General features: G+C 40.6%; 1 protein-coding gene across 4 annotated transcripts in view; it reads left to right on the top strand.

The window, feature by feature from the left end:
- LOC126251442 (ubiquitin-conjugating enzyme E2 W) overlaps positions 1 to 24,375 on the top strand; it is an 85,928-nt gene that overhangs the window by 45,501 nt on the left and 16,052 nt on the right. For all 4 annotated transcript variants that reach the window (XR_007545736.1, XM_049951868.1, XM_049951869.1 and 1 more), the window contains exon 4: positions 5,582 to 5,737. Coding sequence is in view for 3 of the 4 variants with exons in the window: in XM_049951868.1 (XP_049807825.1) it covers positions 5,582 to 5,737 (156 nt within the window). In the remaining variant the exon portion in view is untranslated. The remainder of the gene's footprint in view (positions 1 to 5,581; positions 5,738 to 24,375) is intronic.

Genomic DNA, 24,375 nt, shown 5'->3' with positions numbered 1-24,375 from the left:
AAGAGTAGTGCAGCACAGAGTGTTGGGTTGGCACCACATCAGCACTTCTCATGCATGTATAGTGGGACAACTGAGCAGTGCAGTACATTATCCTGACCAAAGAAATTGCCCAACGAGTGGGAAGAGTTGTTATCTACAGTTCCTTGAAGTTTGAAATGTGTACTTAGGATACAGTGCTGTTAGATTTTATCATTTATGTCAATGTGTGTCTAAAAGGAACTGAGTGTATGGTCTATCCATCCAATCAGTGTTTTCGGTCAGAGAAATTGAAAGTTCCATCATGTTGTACTTGTGGATATCACTTCAGAAAGTAAACTACCATGTTTGACTACAGCTTACAGTACAAAAGACACGAACTACAATCTACTTGGACTAACTTTATTTGTGACCCATTTAGCTCAAAAGAAGAAATGAACATTCATTAAAATGCCCATAAAATTCTACACAGTTGTTTTTCAACTGTAAACAGTTTTACTCAATCATAGAACAAAACAGTTACAAATGTTCATAGGAGTTTCATTAGAATCACCATAGGAGAAATAGGAAACAAAGCAACAGTACCATTTGGTCTTCAAGTGAGTGTCACTTGATGCAATGAGAGAACTTTAATATACTGCCATAATGTTTACTGCTACAGATGTCTGTTGTACTGCCTTACATGCTCATTGGAGATGAGGCATAGTCATTGTTATGGCATTTGCTCAGTAGAGTTTAGATTCAGAGAAAAAAAAATTCAACAAATATCTTTCTACAATGTGCTTTTGAAACAATGAATATTAAGTGAAAAATATGTTAGAAGTCAGTAGAAACTTTACTGTAATTTACTGGTGATATTGTGCAAAATGCTTTTATTATCCTAGAGGGATCCCTGAACATAAAGAGCAATGTGCAGTAGAAATCAAGCATTCCTGCAAGATAGTTTTGAAACAGGAAACAACTTTGATATTGTGACAAATGAAGTTATCCAAGTAAGAGATGCTATTCCAAAATTTGTTACAAAATACATGATTTCAGTGTGTTTACCAGCTATGCTACTTTTAACTTCACTATTGACTCTCGCTTTACGTCAGTAAAAGTAAAAGACTAAGGAAGTGTGAAAACGGAGATCTGTTAAATAGTCAGTGATTCATCTATTCTGACAATAGTCTTGCTGATCCTATATAGGATGCCAGGTAAAAGCAGCTGATATTAAGGTGTCTGCTGATGTCTTTTTTTTCTGACAATCATGCAAAAAAAGTACAGTTGCTAGCAAGCTATTGTCTGTAGTGGAATGCTGCTGGTGCTGCCCTTGTCACAGCTTTGTGACAAACATGTTTTATCCCTTCATTGCTACACCGTTCTGCTCTTTGTTGCACACATGCTTGCAGTATCACTGATTTATTTCACCAGTCCTGCTCTGCACTGATTGTCGTGCTGCTGTGGTCATTTAGAATCATTCCATTATAACTGTAGCCTGAAGATTTTTTTTGTTTTGTTTTGTTTTTAATGACTTTCCATGATATGCTATACTTGTAATTAGTGGTGTACATACATGTGTGAGATAAGGAGTGCATATGGTTTTGTGATGTGCTTGTTTCAGAAAGTGACATTTCTTGAGCAGTCAGTCTGTACTGAATGATTGGAAATCCTCCCAGTGCATCACTTTATTTAATAGCATTAGAATATTAACATAGTGTAATATTTTTCCAACAGATATTCCAGGATGGATGTATTTGAAAACAATTTTAGTCATCCTCAAGTTGTGTCTCAAAGCCAAAATATCATGCTGTTTGTCAAACAGTTGTGAACTTTACGAATGATAGTCTGAAAAATGCTAACCCCAAAAGCTACAGTTTTATCATACGGTTAAATATCCCAATCTACCACTTAGAATGAAATATTTGTTTCATACTGGAACTTAGCCAGCACAGTTTTGCCCACATTATTATGGCTGAAACAGGTAATTCATTACATCCTTGGGTTTTTAACATATTAATGATTTTGTCTGGTTTAAGCTATGAAAAAGGAAAACCAACGTTGACAATTCCAATTTTAAGTTCTGAAGTATAAATGTGTTCAGAACAGTGTCAAATTGTACATGTATCATGGTACCATAACTGATTTTAAAGTCTCCTCCTACAATGGGAGCAACGTAATTCTTCTGTTGGTGATTGTGGATGCAAGCATTAGTCAGTCATTATTAACATGAAATTGCTGGTAAAAAAATTCCTTTCTAGACCTGCAGAGTGGAGCATTTAAATTGATTTGAAGATGATTACATAACTCAAACAATTGAAAATCCAGGATGGACTGTAATAGTATTACGAAAAAGATAGTTGCTACTCACCATATAGAGGAGATGCTGAGTCTAGGCTGTTGGAAACTGTGGTTTCGGCCAACAAGGCCTTTGTTGAAAATGTGTGCGCGCGCACGCGCGCGCACACGCACACACACACACACACACACACACACACACACACACACACACGACAGTCTCTGGCAGCTGAAGCCAAAATGTCAGACTTCAGGTGCCAGATACTGCGTGTGCGCGTGTGTGTGTGTGTGTGTGTGTGTGTGTGTGTGTGTGTGTGTGTGTGTGCGCGCATGGGTTTTTTTCCAACAAATGCATTGTTGGCTAAAACCTCATTTTCCAAGTCTTTTTTTGTGCTTATCTGCGACTCAGCATCTCCACTATATGGTGAGTAGAAACTATCCTTTTCATAATGTGATTACATCACTCAGTGATTTCAGAGTTCAGTACCTAATTTTGGTTGGGACTGCAGAGGGGGGAGCACAAGCAGACACTTCAATATACAGCAATATTATCATTTGTGTTTTCTGTAAGCAGATACTGAGCTGCTATGTGGCTGCAGAAAGTTCTCAGCGAGATTTATGTCCATCCAAACAACATATTGAAAATAAAATAAACACAAGTTTCCACGTTTCATGTCTTGTGTAATATAGCACCACCAGATCTTGTATAACAACAGATAGTGGACTAAGAATGGAATAATTTTTGCTACAGGCCGGTTACTAAAAACATTGCAATAAAAATATATTTCTTATCTTCCATTTACTGGGCTTAAATCTAGAAAGCCTGGGTGGCCTGAAGAGCTAATTGGACAAAGTTTTCTGGACAAGGCCTGAAGAATCAGACAGAAACAATCACGACAGCTATACAACTGCCAAGAAAAATCTGGAGGCAGTCCAACAACATAAGAACAAGTAACCAAGATACCAGCCAGGTATCCCATCATAAATGGGGTATTTTATACACAACCAAGAGTGTGATAGTGACATGATGGCTTACACATCTTGCCCAGCAGAATTATTTGGAAGGGAACTGGAATGACTTCGTAAAGGCTGCTCCAAAAGGTTATTGAATGGTTAAGTTCCTTGGCCATAGAACTTGGATGGAACTGAGTAAGTGCTTCAGTCCCTTTGAAATCAGTCCATATTATACTATATACTGTTGGGGGAGGGGGGAGTGATATGTGTGCAAGAACAGTAGAGTTAATTCCAAAATGCTTACACCACATCAAGCTTGTAGGATGCTAACTGACCCTGCAGATCATTGTAATTGCCCTTTTATGGGCAAAGAATATTCTTCGTGAATGCACAGAGATGCCCCAAAGAATATCGTCATAGAAAAGTATAAAATGAAAATAAGTAAACAAGATGTCGCTTTTCAGTCACAGCAGCACTGGAGATTATTTTTATAGTGAAGAACATAGCTTACATTTTCTGTGCAAGTCTTTGAATTTCATAGTTCCAAGAAAGATTTGTATATCTTTTTTTTAATATTAGGTTGGTGAAGTCACAACAGTCTACTTGAGAAGGAAGTCCAGAATTGCATTGACAATAAGGAAAACACTCCATAATAGTTTGTAAGCCCTGATTTTGTAGTGTTGTAGATAATTAGTGCAAATGTACTATTCACTGATTTTCTCTCCCTTTCCCTCTCCCTCTCCTCCTCCCCCCACCCCCCCCCCCCCCCCCCCCTCCCTCGCTCCATGGCCATGTATGCTGGAATTGTCTTACAAACAAATATTACAATATTTGGCACCATTATGTATACAAATCTCATGTCAGCAAAGAAGATGAAGCATTACTGTGAGAGGAGTTTTCATATATTTTCTTGTTTCCCTGGACTCTCAGCAGACCGCAGCCATGTAAATAAGAAAACTAACACAATATCTACATGTGTCAGAAAGTTTTTCTGCTTATTTTAGGCTGTAGTCACACTTTTATATTATCCCTGTATCCTACGAATGAACCAAAGCCTGCCACATGCTTTACTGAGCCTATGTGATCACTCCAGTTAATATGAAATCAGAAGGCTTTTGTCTGTTCTATTTCCATATCCATTCTTGTCCTTATGGAATTACAGCTGTCCATCAGTGGGCAGAAGAATAGCTAGAGATTTGACATGATGGGGGTTTGGGGTGAGTTACATTAGCTGGGTGTAACACACCATCTTTCATTTTCAAAAGAGAGAAAAAACTTACTTTGGCACTTGAAGTATTTTACGGTGGTAGGATAATTCTCCCACCAGCGCGTTAGTACAAATTTACCTTTAGATTCTCTATAGTAGTGTTGATTAATCATCACTCTTATTTTGAGATCCACACTGTTTTCTGAGGCTTCACATTTTGTTTTGTAATTGCGATTTACTCTATTTAGAATCTCTCTATCCATACAATAAGGATATCAGTAGTTGGCAGGATGGTCAAGTTCCCAAATGTCTTTGTAACAGAAGAAGCAGCTGTTGCCATATTCTGATTCATCTTTGATAAATCAAGAAGGTTACATGGGAACAGTATAAGTTTTACCAGTAAGTGACAAGAAGTTACTTTCTTTTAGATAACTCTCTGCTGGATAAAATGTAAATTACAGTGATTTGTCTGATTTTTAGTACTGATGAAAATATGAAACCTTGAGGAGGAGGAGGAGGAGGAGGAGGAGATGTGTTTCTTGAGAATAGTCTGCTAATTTTGAACTGAACAGTGTTTCCTTAGAAAAAATAGGAAAATGGGCTTCAAAGAAGCAGTTAACGAAAACTTAAATGAAGAATAATGACCATGATTGACACTTGCTGTAATTACTAATGGGCATTTCAATAATAACCTGCAGCACTATGGTCACCAATTAAATGCCACACATCTGACAGCATAAAAAAAACTTTTTCAGCAATTGTATGCTTCATTGTCAAATTATGGTAGTGCCTCTCTGTGGACTGACATCTTCGATTCCCGTAATTTTGTGTGATCATATTCTCTTAATGTAATTTGGCTGCATTCTGCAACACTCTTGTTCTTATGACAAATTTTCAGTTGATTAATCATTTTAACTTAGTTGTGTTACTTAAATAGGCTTGCTTCATTCATACTGGTTATTGATCTGAAATCCTCATAGATAATTAGTACTTTACTCTTTTATTAATTAGGTATTGTTTTAGCTATAAAAATTTAAGGTAATGCTTGCATTTGATATATTGAATGACTTAACTCTTATAATGTATTCAGGAAAAATATTGTGGGTCTTACTGTGGAAAAAAATTTAAAAATTTTTACATATTGGTAAATTTATTGCTCTCTTGCAGGTTACATTCATAGGACCAAATATTCCAGTCCATCCACATGTGTATAGTAACGGACATATCTGTTTGTCAATTTTGACTGAAGACTGGTCGCCAGCACTTTCGGTACAGTCAGTCTGCCTTAGCATAGTCTCCATGCTTAGCAGTTGTAAAGAGAAGGTAGTAAACACTAGCATTTTTACCATTTCTTTATAAGCTCACATACTGAAAATCAGTATAACATTCTTGAAATATATTTGAGATTACTATTGGAATGTGTTACACATAACATATAAGTTGTTGATCCTTATGGGACCCAGGAATAAAAGCAACCAACAACTTTTAATTATCTTTCTTGATGTGGGCTCTAATTTTATGCAGAAAAGCATTGCAAATAGAGAAGTGTTGTGCTAAAGAGATTTGTACATCAGTCTGTAGTAAATGCAGAAAAAGCTCCCTATAATTTCATTTAAGAAAGTGAGATAATGTTTTGCAAAAAATTATATTTTTTCTTATCACTGAATCTGAATTATAGGAAACCTCCCAGTCACAGTCATATGCACAGACAAAAAAGTGTGAGTGTTTGGGGGGGATTCTGTAGCAGTGCATGTGTTGCTCACAAAACCTGGGTTTCAGCCTCAGTTGTGCATTCTCTCTCTCTCTCTCTCTCTCTCTCTCTCTCTCTCTCTCTCTCTCACACACACACACACAAAATCAAAAAGTTTTGCATCACCCCAGTTCCCAGAACTCCTGAAGATAGACGTTTACTGTGGATGTTGTATCACAGACACAGTCTTTTTGACTGTTCAGAGATGTCACTAAACCCACCCAAAGATGTAAACACCCATGCATGAGCAGCGCCTATTAGACAGAGGGTGTCCGACATCTGATCAGTTCCAATCATTCCACCAGGAAGGAGGTACACGGCTTGTGTTGTCTGTAGTTAACCATGCCTAGACAGTCAGTACTGCAATTCGATCGCATCCACATTGTTACTTTGTGCCAGGAAGGGCTCTCAACAAGGGAAGTGCCCAGGCACCTCGGAGTGTTGTTGTGACATGGAGGAGGTACAGAGAGACAGGAACTGTCGATGACATGCCTCACTCAGGCTGTCCAAGGGCTACTACTGCAGTGGATGACTGCTACCTACGGATTATGGCTCGGACGAATCCTGACAGCAATGCCACCATGTTGAATAATGCTTTTAGTGCAGTCACAGGACCTCATGTTACAACTCTAGCTGTGCGCAATAGGCTGCATAATGTGCAACTTCACTCCCGATGCCCATGGCGAGGTCCACCTTTGCAACCAAAACACCATGCAGCGCAGTACAGATGGGCCCAACAATGTGCCAAATGGACCACTCAGGATTGGGATCATGTTCTCTTCACCAATGTGTGTCGCATATGCCTTCAGCCAGACAATCGTCAGAGACACACTGTCCGGTGAGTGCAAGGTGGAGGTTCCTGATGTTTCGGGGTGGCATTACGTGGGGCCGACATACACCGTTAGTGGTCATGGAAGCCGCCATATTGGCTGTGATATGTGAATACCATCCTCTGACCGATAGTGCAACCATATCAGCAGCATATTGGTGAGGCATTTGTCTTCATGGATGACAATTTATGCCCCCATCGTGCACCTCTTGTGAATGACTTCCTTCAGGATAACGACATCGCTCGACTAGAGTGGCCAACATGTTCTCCACACATGAATCCTACTGAACATGCCTGGGATAGACTGAAAAGGGCTATTTATGGACAACATGACCCACCAACCACTCTGAGGAATCTACACCGAATCGCCGTTGAGGGGTGGAACAATTTGGACCAACAGTGCCTTGATGAACTTTTGGATAGTATGTCACAATTAATACAGCCATGCATCAATGCAAGAAGACATGCTACTGGGTATTAGAGGTACCACTGTGTACAGAAATCTGTTCCACCACCTCTGAAGGTCTCGATGTTTGGTGGTACAACAAAAATGTGTGGTTTCCATGAGCAATAAATGTGGATGTGGATGGAACAATATAGTTAGGAATAAGGACAGCTTATGCAGGAATAAGATGAGTCTGTGATAGCGTCCACATAGGAAGCCAGGTGGAGGGAAAGTTGCAATACACAGGATGACTGCTAGGAAAACACTGTAAAGGATAACAGGGAATACAGAATAAGAGGCTGTCTCCCCAAACTGTAGTAAGAAGATACACAGAGACTAAAACAAAAAAAACATAATTAAACAGCAAGGTCAAACATTATGATGTTGTAGAATGTTGCAAAATGGCATAGTCTCTGCAACTGGGCCACCAAACTTGTCAAACTGTTCGACAGTAGCTGTTCAATGATTTAAACTCATACGCAAAAAGGTGTGTGTAGTACTTTCAGCAAAGGAGTAAAAGTTGGGGCTACCTTGACAAGTCACCCAGACTCTGGTGGTATCGTGTGTCAGTCACAGGTTTGAATAAGTGTCTTCCCTTGTGCCATTTGTTATGTTCAGTCCGTAATTTTCCCGTATCAGTGAAATAAATAAATAAATAAATAAATCAGATTAAACTGTGTCAGACAGCATTTTTGTGTGTGATTTGATGGGAACAACTGTAAATATTCCTCAAAAGTCCTAGTCTAGTTAATAAATGAGTGCAAATTCTTTGAGTTTTCTTTTTTAATTAGTTGTTGAAGTCAAGCTTTATTCATTGTGGAATGGTGTTTATAACCCTACTGTGACCGAAAAAAGTACTGCAAAATCAAAAGAATTCATTCTGATTCCAGGGTCACTTTTCTCTCTTAGCATTAGAATGTTGACTGACTTACCAATTTCTTTCCATTTTCTGTGAACCTTACTAAATGTTTAATTCAGTAAATCATACTATTTTCAAAAACTTAAAATTAATTGCCGATTTGAATTTTATATTGTTCATTAATACTTTTTTATTTCTGGAATGTTTGCTGTGTTATAGTTAAATAATGAAGGGGGAAATCTGTGGTGAAGTGAATTGTATATATTTACACGAATACGTATCAGAGCAGCACACACAATAATTATTCTCATTTGCAATGAAATACTCTACTGGCCATTAAAATTGCTACACCAAGAAGAAATGCAGATGATAAACGTGTGATTACATTTTCACGCAGTTTGGGTGCATAACTCCTGAGAAATCAGTACCCAGAACAACCACCTCTGGCTGTAATAACAGCCTTGATATGCCTGGGCATTGAGTCAAACACAGCTTGGATGGCGTGTACAGGTACAGCTGCCCATGCAGCTTCAACATGATACCACAGTTCATCAAGAGTAGTGACTGGCGTATTGTGACAAGCCAGTTGTTCGGCCACCATTGACCAGACATTTTCAATTGGTGAGAGATCTGGAGAATGTGCTGGCCAGGACAGCAGTCGAACATTTTCTGTATCCAGAGAGGCCCGTACAGGACCTGCAACATGCGGTCGTGCATTATCCTGCTGAAATGTAGGGTTTCGCAGGGATCGAATGAAGGGAAGAGCCACGGGTCGTAACACATCTGAAATGTAACGTCCACTGTTCAAAGTGCCATCAATGCGAACAAGAGGTGACCGAGAAGTTAACCAATGGCACTCTATACCATCACGCTGGGTGATACACCAGTATGACGATGACAAATACATGCTTCCAATGTGCGTTCACCGCGATGTCGCCAAACACGGATGTGACCATCATGATGCTGTAACAGAACCAGGATTCGTCCGAAAAAATGACTTTTTGCCATTCGTGCACCCAGGTTCGTCGTTGAGTACACCGTCGCAGGCGCTCATGTCTATGATGCAGCGTCAAGGGTAACCTCAGCCATGGTCTCCGAGCTGACAGTCCATGCTGCTGCAAACGCCTGTCACCTCAACTGCCAGTGATACGAGGCCGTTGGGATCCAGCATGGCGTTCCGTATTACCCTCCTGAACCCACCGATTCCATATTCTGCTAACAGTCATTGGATCTCGACCAATTCGAGCAGCAATGTCGCGATACGATACACTGCAATCACGATAGGCTACAATCTGACCTTTATCGAAGTCGGAAACATGGTGGTACGCATTTCTCCTCCTTACACGAGTCATAACAACAACGTTTCACCAGGCAACGCCGGTCAACTGCTGTTTGTGTATGACAAATCGGTTGGAAACTTTCCTCATGTCAGCACGTTGTAGGTGTCGCCACTGGCGCCAACCTTGTCTGAATGCTCTGGAAAGCTAATCATTTACATATCACAGCATCTTCTTCCTGTCGGTTAAATTTCGCGTCTGTAGCACGTCATCTTCGTAGTGTAGCAATTGTAATGACCAGTAGTGTAAGTGTTCTGTTTTGATGTTTCTGATTTCTGTAGGTCAGTTAGTATTTTATATGCTACAAAAAATTTTAATTTTTCAAGGATTTTACACATTTGTTTATCCTCCATTAAAAATTGTTGCTATATCTATCACTCACCAGTTGAAAGGACAACAGAACCTCCTCATCGTCACTTGTATGTTCAATTTTCCATGCACGCACTTCAAGATGTATTATTAATTTAGAGCTTTCATTTTAACTTATAATAATCTCTCTTTATAAACAGTATGCTCCTGTGGCAGTTACTTAAATCATATAGCATGTCAATGTTCTTCTGGCTCTATATATTAGTGATCAGCGTTTGTCAGCAGCTTACTAAAAAGCCTTGTCCAAATGTTTGTAATTACATGTTATATCAAATGCCAGGATCTTGGGTACAATGTCCCTCATTTCAGGGAATAATTATAGATCAGCAAAACCTTGATGAAGGATTTTATTCAGTTGTTCCAATCCAGAGTGGTATTGGTTGACGAAGGGTGCACTCCTTTGTAGCTGGTTCTTGGGAGTAGTGGGAGGATTCAGGTTGTGTGTAGATATGGCACAGGAGATCTGTTTGTGGACCGGGTGTGTGTGGGTGGGTTAGTGCCTGTCTGTGAAGTGAGACCTTCAGCAAACTGGGCAGGGGAGTTTTCATCTTCACAGATACACTGTTCCTGGGTGGCCAGGTGGTATGGGATGGATTTTTGGATGTGAAATGGATGGCAGCTGCCAAAAAGCAGGTACTGTTGGTGGGTTTGATGTGCACAGAGGTGCAGATGGAGCCATCAAAGAGTAGGTCGTCAGGAAAGTGGCACACTGAGTTGAGGAGGACCAGGTGAAGCAGATGGCTGAGAATGAGTTAGGGTTGTGAAGGAAAGAGAATAGGGTGTCTTGGCCCTGAGTCCAGCTTACGAAGATGTCATCAGTGAACCTGAACCAGACCAGGGGTTTTTGGAGGCTACGAAGATTCCCTCTGGATGGCCCATAAGCAGGTTGGAATAGGATGATGCTATGTGGGTGCCCATGGCTGTGCTGCTGATTTGTCTGTATACCTTCCCTTCAAAGAGCTAGTAGTTGTGAGTTAGGATAAAGTTAATAGGGTGTAAGAGGAAAGAGGGAGTGGGTTTGGAGTGTAAAGGACATTGAGAAAGATAATATTCAACAGCAGTAAGACAATGGACATGAGGGATACTGGTGTATAGGGAGGTGGCATCAACAGTGAAGATTATGGATCCAGGAGGCAAAGAGGTGGGGATGGTAGAGTGTTGGTGAAGGAATTTTTTGGGATCTTTGACATTGGATGCTAAATTACTGGAAATTGGTTGGAGGTTTTGGTTAATGAGAGCTGACATTCTTTCATTGGAGGCACAATAACCAGCTACAGTGGGGGGTGTTCAGGATTGTTTGGTTTGTGGAGCATGTAGAAGGTGGGTGAGTGGTGGTTCATAGGGATGAGGAGGCAAATTGATTCAGAGGAGAGGTTCTGGGAAGGGTTGAAGCTTTGCCCCTTCCCCGCCGCTCTCTGGATTGCTGCCTTTTGTTCATCACAACAATTGCATTCTGGCCTGAGTGGATGGAGATGATGGTCATGGGTGTGTGAGGTGTGCTTGCTTGTGCAAGTGTGTGTGTGTGTGTGGGGGGGGGGGGGGGGGGGGGTTCTGAAAAAGGCTTAGGCCGAAAGTTAAACGTGTAACAATCTTTTCGTTGTGCCTGTCTGCAACTCAACATGTCATCTTCAAAGAGAGTAGCAATCTGTCCTTTTTAGTGTTGTTGATCATATTATTGACATTAAATTTAGTGTGAGGTTTCCTTTTTCAACCAAAACGTTTGAGGTGTGTGCTATAAGACTATTAGCTTGTGTTATTGTTTACTTTTTGTAGTGGTATTGCCTCCATTTTATCTACAGTTTTCTCTCTCTTACGTAATGTGCTCCCCATTAATCACTAACACGGAAGCTGATTTGCACTCGTATTGTACAGAGTAATTTTAAGTCTGTTAAAACTCTCACAGTATAAACTTTAATGAGGGGGAATAAAGACTTGAAAAACTATGCTTGGCAGTAGCACTTCAAAAACAAACTGTGTTGTTTGGGAATAGAGAATCAACATTAGTTATGTTGTTAATTTTCTCACCAGAAGTACTCAGGAAAGCAATACATTAATACTCAACATTCTTTATAGATGGTTACGTAATCTATGATATAAATGTTTGTCTAGTACTGAATGGCCTCTCTATCCATTGTACTGAACTATACTCCAAAAGCCGGCTGAAGTGGCCGTGCGGTTCTAGGTGCTACAGTCTGGAACCGTGAGACTGCTACAGTCGCAGGTTCGAATCCTGCCTCAGGCATGGATGTGTGTGATGTCCTTAGGTTAGTTCTAGGGGACTAATGACCTCAGAAGTTGAGTCCCATAGTGCTAAGAGCCATTTGAACCATTTTTTATACCCCAAATGATATAAATGTTTGTCCAGTACTGAATGGCCTCTCTACCCATGATACTGCACTAGACTCCCATTAAAATTACTTTGCGACTGACAGATGTCAGTGCTGGGGAGCAGAGGTGGCAGCTCATAAATGACATACTACTTGTTCATGCACTCAGTGGTTGCACATGCACCAAAAAAAGAAACAAGTCGTCTACTTATTGTTTGTAGTGTTGTCCAGCTGGGTGCAGTCCTTTTCGTAACGTGATATTTCAGCAGCGTACCTAGTCATCATCTTCAGGTGATACCTGTAGAATGAGTGTCTTTGCTACATCTGACCTCCTTTATACTATTATTGCCTCCTCCACTGATGGTCGCAAGGATGGTCACAGGTGGAGTGGTGGAGGACAGTACCACTGGATGCTGGGCACAAATTCTGGCCCCTCAGTACTCCTGTGGTGCTTTGGGTGCGGGAATCGCTCTTGGCCGATACTTTGATTTTAGCTGGCAGAATGGTGGGTCCCAAGCCTGCTGGGAGTGAACTCGGTGCCTCTGTTGCTCAGCCTGTCAGCCACTCTCGTTTCAATAGCCTCCTTCAGAATACTGTCCCAAAATAATGTGGTGTGTCTTAGCAGTTCAATTTCTTCATACTTCATTTTGTCCCCTGTAGCCATGCCATCTGTTGTAACAACAGATTTTGCTGGTTGCTTGAATTTGGTGTGTTTTCTGCATTCCTTGCATCTTTCTTTGATTGTCTGTACAGTGTCCTTGACACATGCGTTACTGTGTTTACTTGGAATACAGTAAACACCTGGTTTACGGATCCCCAAATCATCTTGCACCATACCCAATAGGGCACAAATTTTCGGAAGTGGATGGAAAATTCATTTAATGTACATTGAACCTTTATACCGATTCTTCTTATAGTTTGCCAGCATATGGCAGATAAGCCATTGTCTTTCATTGTTTTCTGTCTGCTGGACTAGTACTTTCTACCTGAAAGCACATTGATTTGTCTCTCATTGTATCTGTGCTTCTTGAAAACATGCTTGACATAGTTGAGCTCCCTTCGTAGGTTTTTTTGTCCAGTATTGTATGGGCCCTGTGTACCAGTGTACATAGCACATCCTCACACTGTGAAGAATGATGGCAGCTGGCAGCTAAAAATCAGTGTTGATGACTTTCTTCTCCACACAGTACAAGGGGCTGGCCAACAGAGATGCCAGGTTCACTATCAGCAAAACTTGAGACTCAGCACTCAGCCAACTAAAATCACAATGTCAGCCGAGAGCAACTTCTGCACCCAATGTAAACCACAGGAATACTGAGGAAACAGATTTGCTGGCCGGTGTGATTGAGTGGTTCTAGGCACTTGAGTCTGGAACCGCGCGACCGCTGCGATCGCAGGCTCGAATCCTGCCTCGGGCGTTGATGTGTGTGATGTCCTTAGGTTAGTTAGGTTTAAGTAGTTCTAAGTTCTAGGGGACTGATGACCTCAGATGTTAAATCCCATAGTGCTCAGAGCCATTTGAACCATGTTTTTTTTTTTTAAACAGATTTCACACCCAGCATCTGGCAGCACTATCCCACTCACAACTCCACCTGTTGTGATGTGCAACTGGTAATGGAGGAAGGGGTGGTGGGTGATTAGAGTATAAAGGAGGTAGGATATAGCCAAGATACTTACTCGATAGGTATCGTCTAAGGATGACAGCAAGGTGTGCTGTAGAAATCTTGTGTTATAAAAAGGACTCCACCTGGCTGGACACTTGACAATGGTACAAACATCTGATTCACTTGGAAAGCCTAAGATCACACACAGTCTACTTGATGACTGTGCAAACATCTTTGTGGCAGTAGGGAGGGCAGAGGTGGGGCTGCTGCTGCTATAGGGGTGGAGATACTTTAAGATATCAAAATCATATGTTTTAGGTGAGTAACAGCAATAAGAAGAGCGTTCTGTCACACATTGCAAAGTAACAAATAATCTAAATAAGTGGAGAAAATGGTAGATGATGTACAAAGTTGAAGTTTTGGTTACACATTATACCACTAATGGATGCAGGCCACTTGTATCTCATAATTTTCCATATTTACTGCGTTGTCATTGAAACTGCTGTCAGAATTTGATGAAATAACATCTTCAGTTTCTTCATTCTTCGATGCTTTCATTATTACTTCCTTTGCATGTCGCAGAGGAGTCTGCCAATATGACAACAAAGTTTATAGCATCTTTTGTCAATCTTTCCATTTCTCCTGATGTATTTGTTTTGTTGTTCCTTTCTACATAACTTTTAACTGGAGTTTTAACTTTTAACTGGAGCTCTTATGAGTTTGGTGGAACTGAAGTGACAGTGATTTGGTGGCAGTTTGAGGATCCTATGACCATATTTTTATGTAATTTCATCTGCAACATATTAGAGGTAAAGGTAGCTTGTTTTGAGCCACGAGATCCAGTTATTCTCTCTTTCTACAATTATCTGCAGAATAATTCACAGATTCCAATTCTGTTTGCTTTTAGCTGAGAAAAATCTCCATTTGATTTAAATACATCAATCAACAACTAAAACCAAGGAATAATGATTTATATAAATTCTGAGTTTTTTATGTTCATGCACATGGAAATAAAGCACTCCATTGCTGTTTGTCATCCCATGAGAAGGTGTTACAAGGACATGTAGCTACAGTAACTGGGGTCTTACCTCAGGTGAGTACTCAACAAGTGGAAGATGGCATGAGCTGCTTGTTGAACTCTGACAGCTGTTAGATACAAGCTATAAATGGTGCAGAGTATGGGACTCAGTGAAGATAAGAAATCAGGGTATAAATTCTAAGTGCCCCTACTTGGTACATAACAGTTGAAGACTCCTCTGTCACTATCTCCCAACCTAACTTCTCATCAGTAGCCAATCTGCTGCTCAGAAAACCTATCTTCGTAGCAACAACTGGTGCCGAAGCTAGTCAAATAATCTAAGTCTAATATCTGGCAACATGTGACACAGAGATGGTATCGACTGGAGCCTAAGAATCTACTCTTAGTTGTGTGTTGATGTGCTCCTATTTGTATGTCCCCTAGGCCTGCTTCCAGCACACCCCGAGCCACTGGTCACACACACAGTGTTCTTCCATTACCATATTTGGTCATGTCTGGAGATTTTTTTTATGTTGCTGATATGCAACATATGATTTTCTGTTGCTGACTGCATCTCAGCATGTGGCCAGTCAAATAGCCCTGAGTGTAACTCTGCCTTTGTCACAATGCGCCTCGAAGTCGGCTTGCGCTGTTGTCATATTTCAAACATTGAGCTTCCTTGTAATTTCTGGACTGTCTCAGTGGAATCACTCTCAAATTTTCTAATGAAGATGTTTCATGGAACTGAGGTTTGCAACACCTCCCATCCCCATGGGGAAATTTTATAAGCTCTGACCTCAGAGTTTATAAAATTTCTGTTCCTATTTCCTGTGCCATTGGAGCAGTCTTCTTTTTATTGCATCCACAAAACAAGTTACACTGTTTACATGGTGAAAGTGTACATTGAAAAACGCTATATAGTTCTACCCTGGTGGCAAGTCCATTTCACATGATACACAGTTCATAAAATATACGCAAAATCTTTCTTGAATACATTTATCACATTTTACGCAACAGCACTACTCTATGCTCATGTAGTGAGTCATTCTTGACTATCGGTTTTATTCATTTCCATCGTTGTCATTTCAATTTCATCACTGTGTGTGTACAGTCATTACACTTTTTATGTTAACACTTAACATATTTATTACATTACACTGGTATTTGATGCGTCCATTTTGCTCTGAGTTTAATTTCCATTTTACCACTGAGTATATATTTATTAAACTTTTTGAGTATATAATTGTTAAGCTTTTTGTGTTATCATTTTACACATGTACTACATTACAGTATTACATGATGAGTCCATTTCGCTCACAGTTTAGTTTCATTCCGCTAAAAGTGAGATTTTTCTTTTGTCTGTGTACAGTTTTGGGGATTCTTCCGTTGGCACACCTGATTCCATCACACTGGAGGGTTGTGGTGTCTGACTTCGCTCTCCACATTTCTTTGACTGGAAATGGTGAAAGTCTTAACAGATCTCTCTTCCTCCTCTGCAACTTCATTTCGGCTTTCAGGCTACCAGAGTGGAAGTGCCTTCTCAGTGTATCCAAGAAAATGAAATTTTGACAGAAAATTTTTGGCCAGGCCAGTACACTACAGTCCCCGGCTAGCAGCCGCTAAAGTTCTATTCTGGGAGTAGCGTGGAAAACTTGTTGTACGAGCTCTTAATAATGCGTGACCAGAGAACAAATGCGGGATAACTAAACCGGTGATTGTGGCAAGGTTAGTGAAGTTAACCAGAGAAAAATTTTGACACTGGCAGGAATAGTTACAGAATTAGTGATGACCAAATTGTTTGTTAGAAATTGTTTGTTAGAACGAGGAAGGAGAACAAATGGAGACTCACAAATTACAGAAGTATATGACGATTCCAAATTTATATAAAAATTACATACTACTACTTTTCGATCTCATGCTTCTGAAGCTAGAGAGTATGAATGAAATGTGGAATTATTTCCTAACATAAAACTTTTTGCTTGTAGTAGGCCTAATGGGCTTTTGATATTGGTGCTTCCTGAATTATATTCTGTCGTGTTATAAAAATGACCATTTGTGCCAAAACAGTCTCGTTTATTTGGTGTGTGTAACAACTGCTGCAATATTAGGCAGGCCTATTTCGTTTTATCTAGCAGACGGTGACAAAATACACGTAATCAGATCGAGAAACCACACCAGTCTTGGGTACTATTTGTATTAACAGCTTTTCTGATATTAGACAACAACATTTCCTTTTTTCATGTAGCAAAACGTTGCCAAACTTTGATGGTGTAATAGATTCTTTCCCAGAAAGGAAAGTACGCCATATAAAGCTGCAGCAAGATTAGAGAGGAAAAAAAAGCTAGGACGTAAGGATTGAAGAAATGTGTACTGTCTTGCTTGTCTCTTGTCTTTACTCGTTTTATGTATCCTATATATAATTTTATGTCACACAGAACAGCAAGTTATTAGCTAATAGACAGTTGAGACGGCAAATTTTCTGAAGAGTTCTTGTTCTGCCGGTCACAAATAATCCCACCCAGTATTAATTGCGAGGTGTTTTTTTTAAAAAAAAGAGAGGTAAGATGTCAAACCGGTCAACTGGGATCAGGAGAGGCACCACAGGGCATTTTAATTTCCACTGTCCTCAAATACAGGTTTGATGACATCCATTACAAAATATTACACATTTGAATTCCACAGAGCGAAATACAGTGACGTGCCATAGAAGAATGCTGTATGAAGAGACGTGGCACTGCACTTCGACACGCTTAAGACCAAATAACGTGTCTTACGTTGCCTCGATCAGACACTTCAGAAAGACGTGCGCTACAATATGAAGATATTTTTGAAAAGTCGATTTTTTAAAATTTTTGGCGTCCTACCTCAAACACTCGAGGGATGGGAAATATCGTAGATCCGGACCTGGTGTACAGAGCAGTCTGAGTTCTAGTGGGGAGGTGGTAGTCTCTACGTGACCCATGTTTACGTTAAGTGATTTTGCTGTTTCCTCTTCATTTATTGCTCTCACGTCAAATGAAAACAAAACGAATTTCTGTAGTCGGGAGCTATCAAGTGAATTAAAACACATACTCATAATTACGGAAGGCTAAAATAAGTTACTAGTTTCAGATTTTATTTTGTTTCTACCTTTATGACAGTCAAGCGTTAATCGCCTTGCAGAACAATGAAGTTATCTTTGTTGGTTTGTTAAAGAAATTTGACTTTAATTAATCTTTTCTGCTGAGGCAGTCAATTTATTTGAAACGAAGTGTTTAATTCCACACTATTGCCTAGTTTCAACTGTTCGCTACATTTCAAGTGCACGTTTTCATCGTGTAGCAAGTATGGCATTGTGCCATAATAAAGAACCAATTATGAGATAATACAGTACTGGTACATCTGAATCTGGACATACGAATGTGCACTTTAAGCTGAATTATGCATTTTAGTAGGGTTCACAAAATTCCCATGCTCTTGGAGTACCCTCTAACGTCTTGTTTCTTTTATGACATAATGTAAGATCTTTTAATGTTTTACACGTACGAACGTATGGGCTTCCTGCGTCATCGTAGCTGCGCAAGCACGGCAACTCTTGTCATCTGGCGTAACTGCTGAAACGAATATAACGTCGCGGGAAAATATTCCGAATAGTTGTTTGAAAAGCGTTACTTTCAAGTGAAGTAAATTTCCTTTTACACAAGATGAACTCTGTGCGCCAATGTCCGATGAATTTCTTAAAACAGAGCGTTTGGCTCTCATTCAAAATTCAAATCTTTGAGAACGACCATTTAGAATATTTTCGAGCCCAGAAGGTCAGACATTTATGTCGTTGTTAAAAAATTTACTGGCACATTTCTGTGATGTATCTTAAAGTGAAACACGCGCAAAAAAGATCAACATTATATGTGAAAGCCTAGCTTCTCTTGCAGCTTATTAATCTTAGAGGCCAATATTATAGGGTACGTGAAAGCTTTTCTTTTCTTTTAGCAACACTATGTATATTAATTTAAACCATTACCTCTCCCGATTTGTGTGTTCCCGCTACTTAACAGTGATGTTGCTATTGGCTGACTACATCATGTGTCCTATGCTCTGAATATCCGCTGTCATCGGCTGGCGAGATCGCTTGACATGAGCTAAGATCGGCTTACAAAAGCGCATTGCAATCTCGATTTCAATTCTGTGGAAAGTAACATTCGGTGTTTGGTGGAATTCGAATTTATACTTTTGTTATACGAAATATGCAGTGTACATGTTGCTGCACATCAGACATCTTTCCAAAACGTGTTTTTCCCCCTGAGTTTAGTTTTCTAAAGTGCCGGGAAATTCTACGCCAGTGTAAGACCACAACCACTGAAAGGATTGATAAGTTTTACAGTTCCGAGGAAAAGTATACTGTTACTTAAGAAGGAAAAAGTGTATTTTCATCCGGGAGAAAGTGTATTTTTAACCGGGAAAAATCCGGGAATTTTTTTCGTCGTCCACGTATACACCCTGAGACTGCAGTAGGTACTGGGAGATGAAGAAGCTTGCACAGGATAGAGTAGCATGAAGAGCTGCATCAAACTAGTCTCAGGACTGAAGATGACAACAACAACAACAACATGGCATTATGTAATGAATCAGCTGATTTTTTTTTTTTTTTCCTCCATCTTCACTACCCTTCTGCAGATGTTGAGCTGCTAGCTGTGTTGGTCTGCCACTGTCTGGCACTTGTTACAGTGAGCTTCTTGCTCATGCCGGTTATCAGCTGCAAATGACAATACATGTAGTATGATGGGCTTTTCACCCACATCGGTTGCAAGTAGCAAAGCCTCTGGTACAGCGGGCCTCTTGCCCATGTTGGCTGCAGATGGCAATGCCTGAATGGTACCCCTTCTTCACTCAGAGCTGGGCTGATTCTGCCAATCTTCCCTACAGCTCTGTGTCTCATCCCTGCTTCACCATATACAAAACACCCCACAACTGGAGCAATATTTTTTTTTTTTTTTTTTTTGCCTGTTGTGACCTGAGAGGGAGTGCAAGGGACACACAGCTACAGTCACAGGGGTCTTTCCTTAGGCGAATACTCAATGAGTGGAAAATCTGCATGGGCCGCTTGTAGAACTCTTGACAGCTGCTAGATGTAAGCTACTAATACTGCAGAGTACAGAACTTGGTGAGGATAATAAGGGATCAGGATGTAAATGCTAAGTGCCCACACTTGCTGCACTGAAGACTCGTCTTGCATTATCTCCCAACTAACATCTCATCAGTAGCCCATCTGCTGCTCTGAAAACCAATCTCCATACCAATGGCTGGCGCCATGGCTAGTCAAATAGTCAAAGTCCAACATCCAGCGACATGTGACACAGAGTTTGTGTCGACTGGAGACTGCAGTGTCTACTCTTATCTTTGTGTTGTGTGCTTCTTCTTATATGGTCCCAATACCTGCTTCCAGAATACTCTTGAGCTGTTGGTGATGTACATAGTGTTTCTTCCATTACTATATTTGGTCATGCCTGGAGACTCCTTCCTGTTCTTGGCAGTGTCTAGGCTCGCAGCTGGTCATCTAGCCCTGAGTATAATTCTGTTTATCACAAGGTACCTCGAGATTGGCTTGTACTGTTGTCATATTTCAAACACTGAGGCAACGCTTCCTCGCTTCCCTGTAGACGATTTCTGGACTGCCTCAGTGGAATAATCTTCAAATTTTCTAATGTATATGTTTGGCGGGACTGAGATTTGCAACACATTGCAATGCTTTACTCTTATCCTAATGTGTCAGGCAAAAAGTTTTGTTTTATTTTATCTCATTACAGTACATTGTAACTGTAATGCCAACTTAGATTACTGATGGATTTGATAAAAATAGTGTAAGAAGCACAAACAAATAAATAAATTTGGCGCAGTGCACAGGTACAACTATGATTGTGGCACCGTGTGATGTATTACAACTACATCAATTATATTTACTTCACTTTGTAGTGAGATATGGCTCTCTTTCCACCTTAAAAACAATTTTGGTTGGATGGCTGCATTTCATGTACAGTAAGATATGATATAAAGTCCACTGAACAGAAATTATAAAGCAACCACATTTTTACCTCAAGTTCCCTGAATTAAATGCCATAGATTTCTTAATTTCAAAACATCATAATATCTATAACCACTAAAGTAATAAAAACTAAACTCTGTCCTCACAGGCCTCTGAAGGCTCAATGGTGCCAACCGACTGCCATGTCGTCCTCAGCCAATAGGCATCACTACAATATGTGATCAAAAGTATCCGGACAGTTGGCTGATGACTTATAAGTTCATGGCAACCTCCATCGGTAATGTGGGAATTCAATATGGTATTGGCCACCCTTAACCTTGGTGACAGCTTCCACTCTCACAGGCATATGTTCAGGTGCTGGAATGTTACTTGGGGAATGGCAGCCTATTCTTCACGGAGTTTAGCACTGAGGAGAGGTATCGATGTTGGTCGGTGAGGCCTAGCATGAAGTCGGTGTTCCAAAACATTCCAAAGGTGTGCTGTAGGATTCAGGTTAGGATTCTGTGCTGGACAGTCCATTACAGGGATGTTATTTTTGTGTAACTGCTCCGCCACTGGCTGTGCATTATGAACAGGTGCTCAATTGTGTTGAAAGAAGCAATCACCATCCCCGAATAGCTCTTCAACAGTGGAAAGCAAGAAGGTGCTTAAAACATCGATGTAGGCCTATGCTGTGATAGTGCCTTGCAAAACAACAAGGGGTGCAAGGCTCCCCCCCCCCCCCCCCCCCCCAAATGAAAAACACAACCACACAATAACACTGCCGCCTCCGAATTTTACTGTTGGAACTACACACGCTGGCAGATGATGTTTACCAAGCATTCGCCATACCCACTCCCTGCCATCGGATCGCCACATTGTGTACCCTGATTCATCACTCCATACAACATTTTTCCACTGTACAATCGTCCAATGTTTACGCTCCTTACACCAAGCAAGGCGTCGTTTAGCATTCACCGGCATGATGTGTGGCTTATGAGCAGCTGCTCAACCAAGAAACCCAAGTTTTCTCACTTCCCACCTAATGTCATAGTACATGCAGTATATCCAGATGCAGTTTGGAATTCTTGTGTGATGGTCTGGACGGTCTCTGTCAGTCAGCAGACAAGGTCGACCAGTACACTTTTGTGTTGTATGTGTCCCTTCATGTGTCCACTTCACTATCACATTGGAAACAGTGGACCTAGGGATGTTTAGGAGTGTGGAACTCTCACATACAGATGTATGACACAAGTGACACCCGATCACCTGACCTCGTTCGAAGTCCGTGAGTTCCGCAGAGCACTCCATTCTGCTCTCTTACGATGTCTAATGACTACTGAGTTTGTTGGTGTGGAGTACCTGGCAGTAGGTGGCAGTACAATGCACCTCATATGAAAAAGTATGTTTTTGAGGGCGTTCGGATACTTTTGATCACGTAGTATAGATGTGGAAATGGAGGGGCATGTGGTCAGCCATTGTCAGGTGTTGTGACTTGAGCAATTACTTCTTAATCACTTGGCCTTACAAGGACTGAGTGTGCTCCGCTTGCCAGTAGCACTCAGCAGACCTAGACAGTCACCCATCGCACTCAGCAGGCCTAGACGGTCACTCATCCAGGAGCTAGTCAAGTCCAACAGCACTTAAAGTCAGTGATCTAATGGTAACCAGTTGACCAGTAATGGCAAGCTACAACGTGGGACTATAAGATGCAAGAGAATCAAAGTTTTTAACCAAATTGTTTATTTTTGATCACTTGATAAAAATTGAGAGTGTGATATGTTCTTTCCAGTATATTTGTGCAGAACGTAAAGCACTTATCAAAATACCAACTTCAGCAGTAGATGTAGTTTTGTCTTATTTGCATAAAAATATATTTTAATGGCCCAACAGAAAATGCAAAAATCACTGTATGTTTGGCATTTCTTCTCCTCCCCTCTCCTGCCCATTCAGTCTACTGCCTGGCCCCTGCCAAAACCTGCTAGCCGTGTCACTTGGTAAGGCTCTGCTGTATGTGCCAGCAGAACAGATAACACAGCAAGCAAATGGAGCCCGAGTTACAGGTGCGATTGCCTGACACTCAGGGCTCCTACCACTCGACTCACTGAAACATCAGTCACAAAGTAATTTCAGGGTGTATACGACCTGGGACAACCGGGAGATCCGGGAAAAACCCAGGAATTTTTTCATCCGGGAGAAAACCAGGAAAAACCCGGGAATTGTTTAGAATTCCGAGAATTTTTTGTTGTTTTAGTTTTCAGTTAATTTTTTGTAATTTTGACTGGTAAGAACCAATACTCTAAGAAAGGAATTACTGTATCCCACTACTGAAAAATAATACTGCAGCAACGAGAGAGAAAAAAAGAAAAATAAATGAAAATAAAATTTAAGTTGCAAAGGAAATGCGCCATATACAGCAACAAAATACAGTGCTCATACAAGCGTCTGCCAACAACAAAATGTGTCAAAGGCTTTAGGAAGACTATGCAATGCTTCTTAACAACAAATTGCCTCCGATGAGCGTGACATGACAACTGTTTAAATTAGATTCATTTGAGCAGTTGCGGGCGGGCTCTTGCGCATTCGCAGTTGAGTCGCATATGAGAAGTACCTTCTCCCGCTTCTGGTTACGGAAGTGTGGCTGGGCGCCATCACCTAATATTGCCCCGGTTCGGAAATATAGTAAATCTGGGGCTGATGCACAGAGCAGTCTGAGTTGTGGTGGGGAGGTGGGTCGTCTCCACGTGACGTGTGTTTACGTTCCGTGATTTTGTTGTTTACTCTTCATTTATTGCTCTTACATTAAATGAAAACACAACGGATTTCTGTAGTCAGGAGCTATCAAATGAATTAAAATACGTTCGCATAATTACGGAAGGCAAAAATATGTTATTAGTTCCAGAATTTATTTCCACCGTTCTCACAGCCAGCCTTGCAGAACAATGAAGTTATTTTTGTCAGTTTGCTAAAGAGATTTGGCTTTTATTAATCTTTTCTGCTGACAGTCAATTTATTTGAAACAAAGTGGTAAATTTCACACTGTTGGCTACTTTCAACTGTTTGCTGCACTTCAAGTCCATGTATGGCATTATGCCATAACAGAGAACCAAACATGACATAATACAGTACTGCTACTCCAAGAAAATTTACATCCGAATCTGGACATATGAATGTGCACTTTAAGCCGAATTATGCATTTTAGTATGGTTCACTAAATTCCTATGCTCTTGAAGTATCCTCTGATGTCTTGTTTCCTTTATGACATAATGTAAGATCTTTTAATGTTTTACATGTCCAAACATATGGGCTTCCTGCATCATCGTAGCTACGCCAGCGCGGTGACGCCTCTTATCTAGCACTCTCTTGAAACTGCTGAAACGAACCTATTTCTAACAGGTCGCGGGAAAATATTGCGAATGGTGGTT

The sequence above is a fragment of the Schistocerca nitens genome, chromosome 4 (genome assembly GCF_023898315.1).
Source record: "Schistocerca nitens isolate TAMUIC-IGC-003100 chromosome 4, iqSchNite1.1, whole genome shotgun sequence".
NCBI lineage: Eukaryota > Metazoa > Arthropoda > Insecta > Orthoptera > Acrididae > Schistocerca > Schistocerca nitens.
The sequence above is the reverse complement of the archived record's forward strand: the minus strand, read 5'-3'. Positions and strand labels throughout refer to the sequence as shown.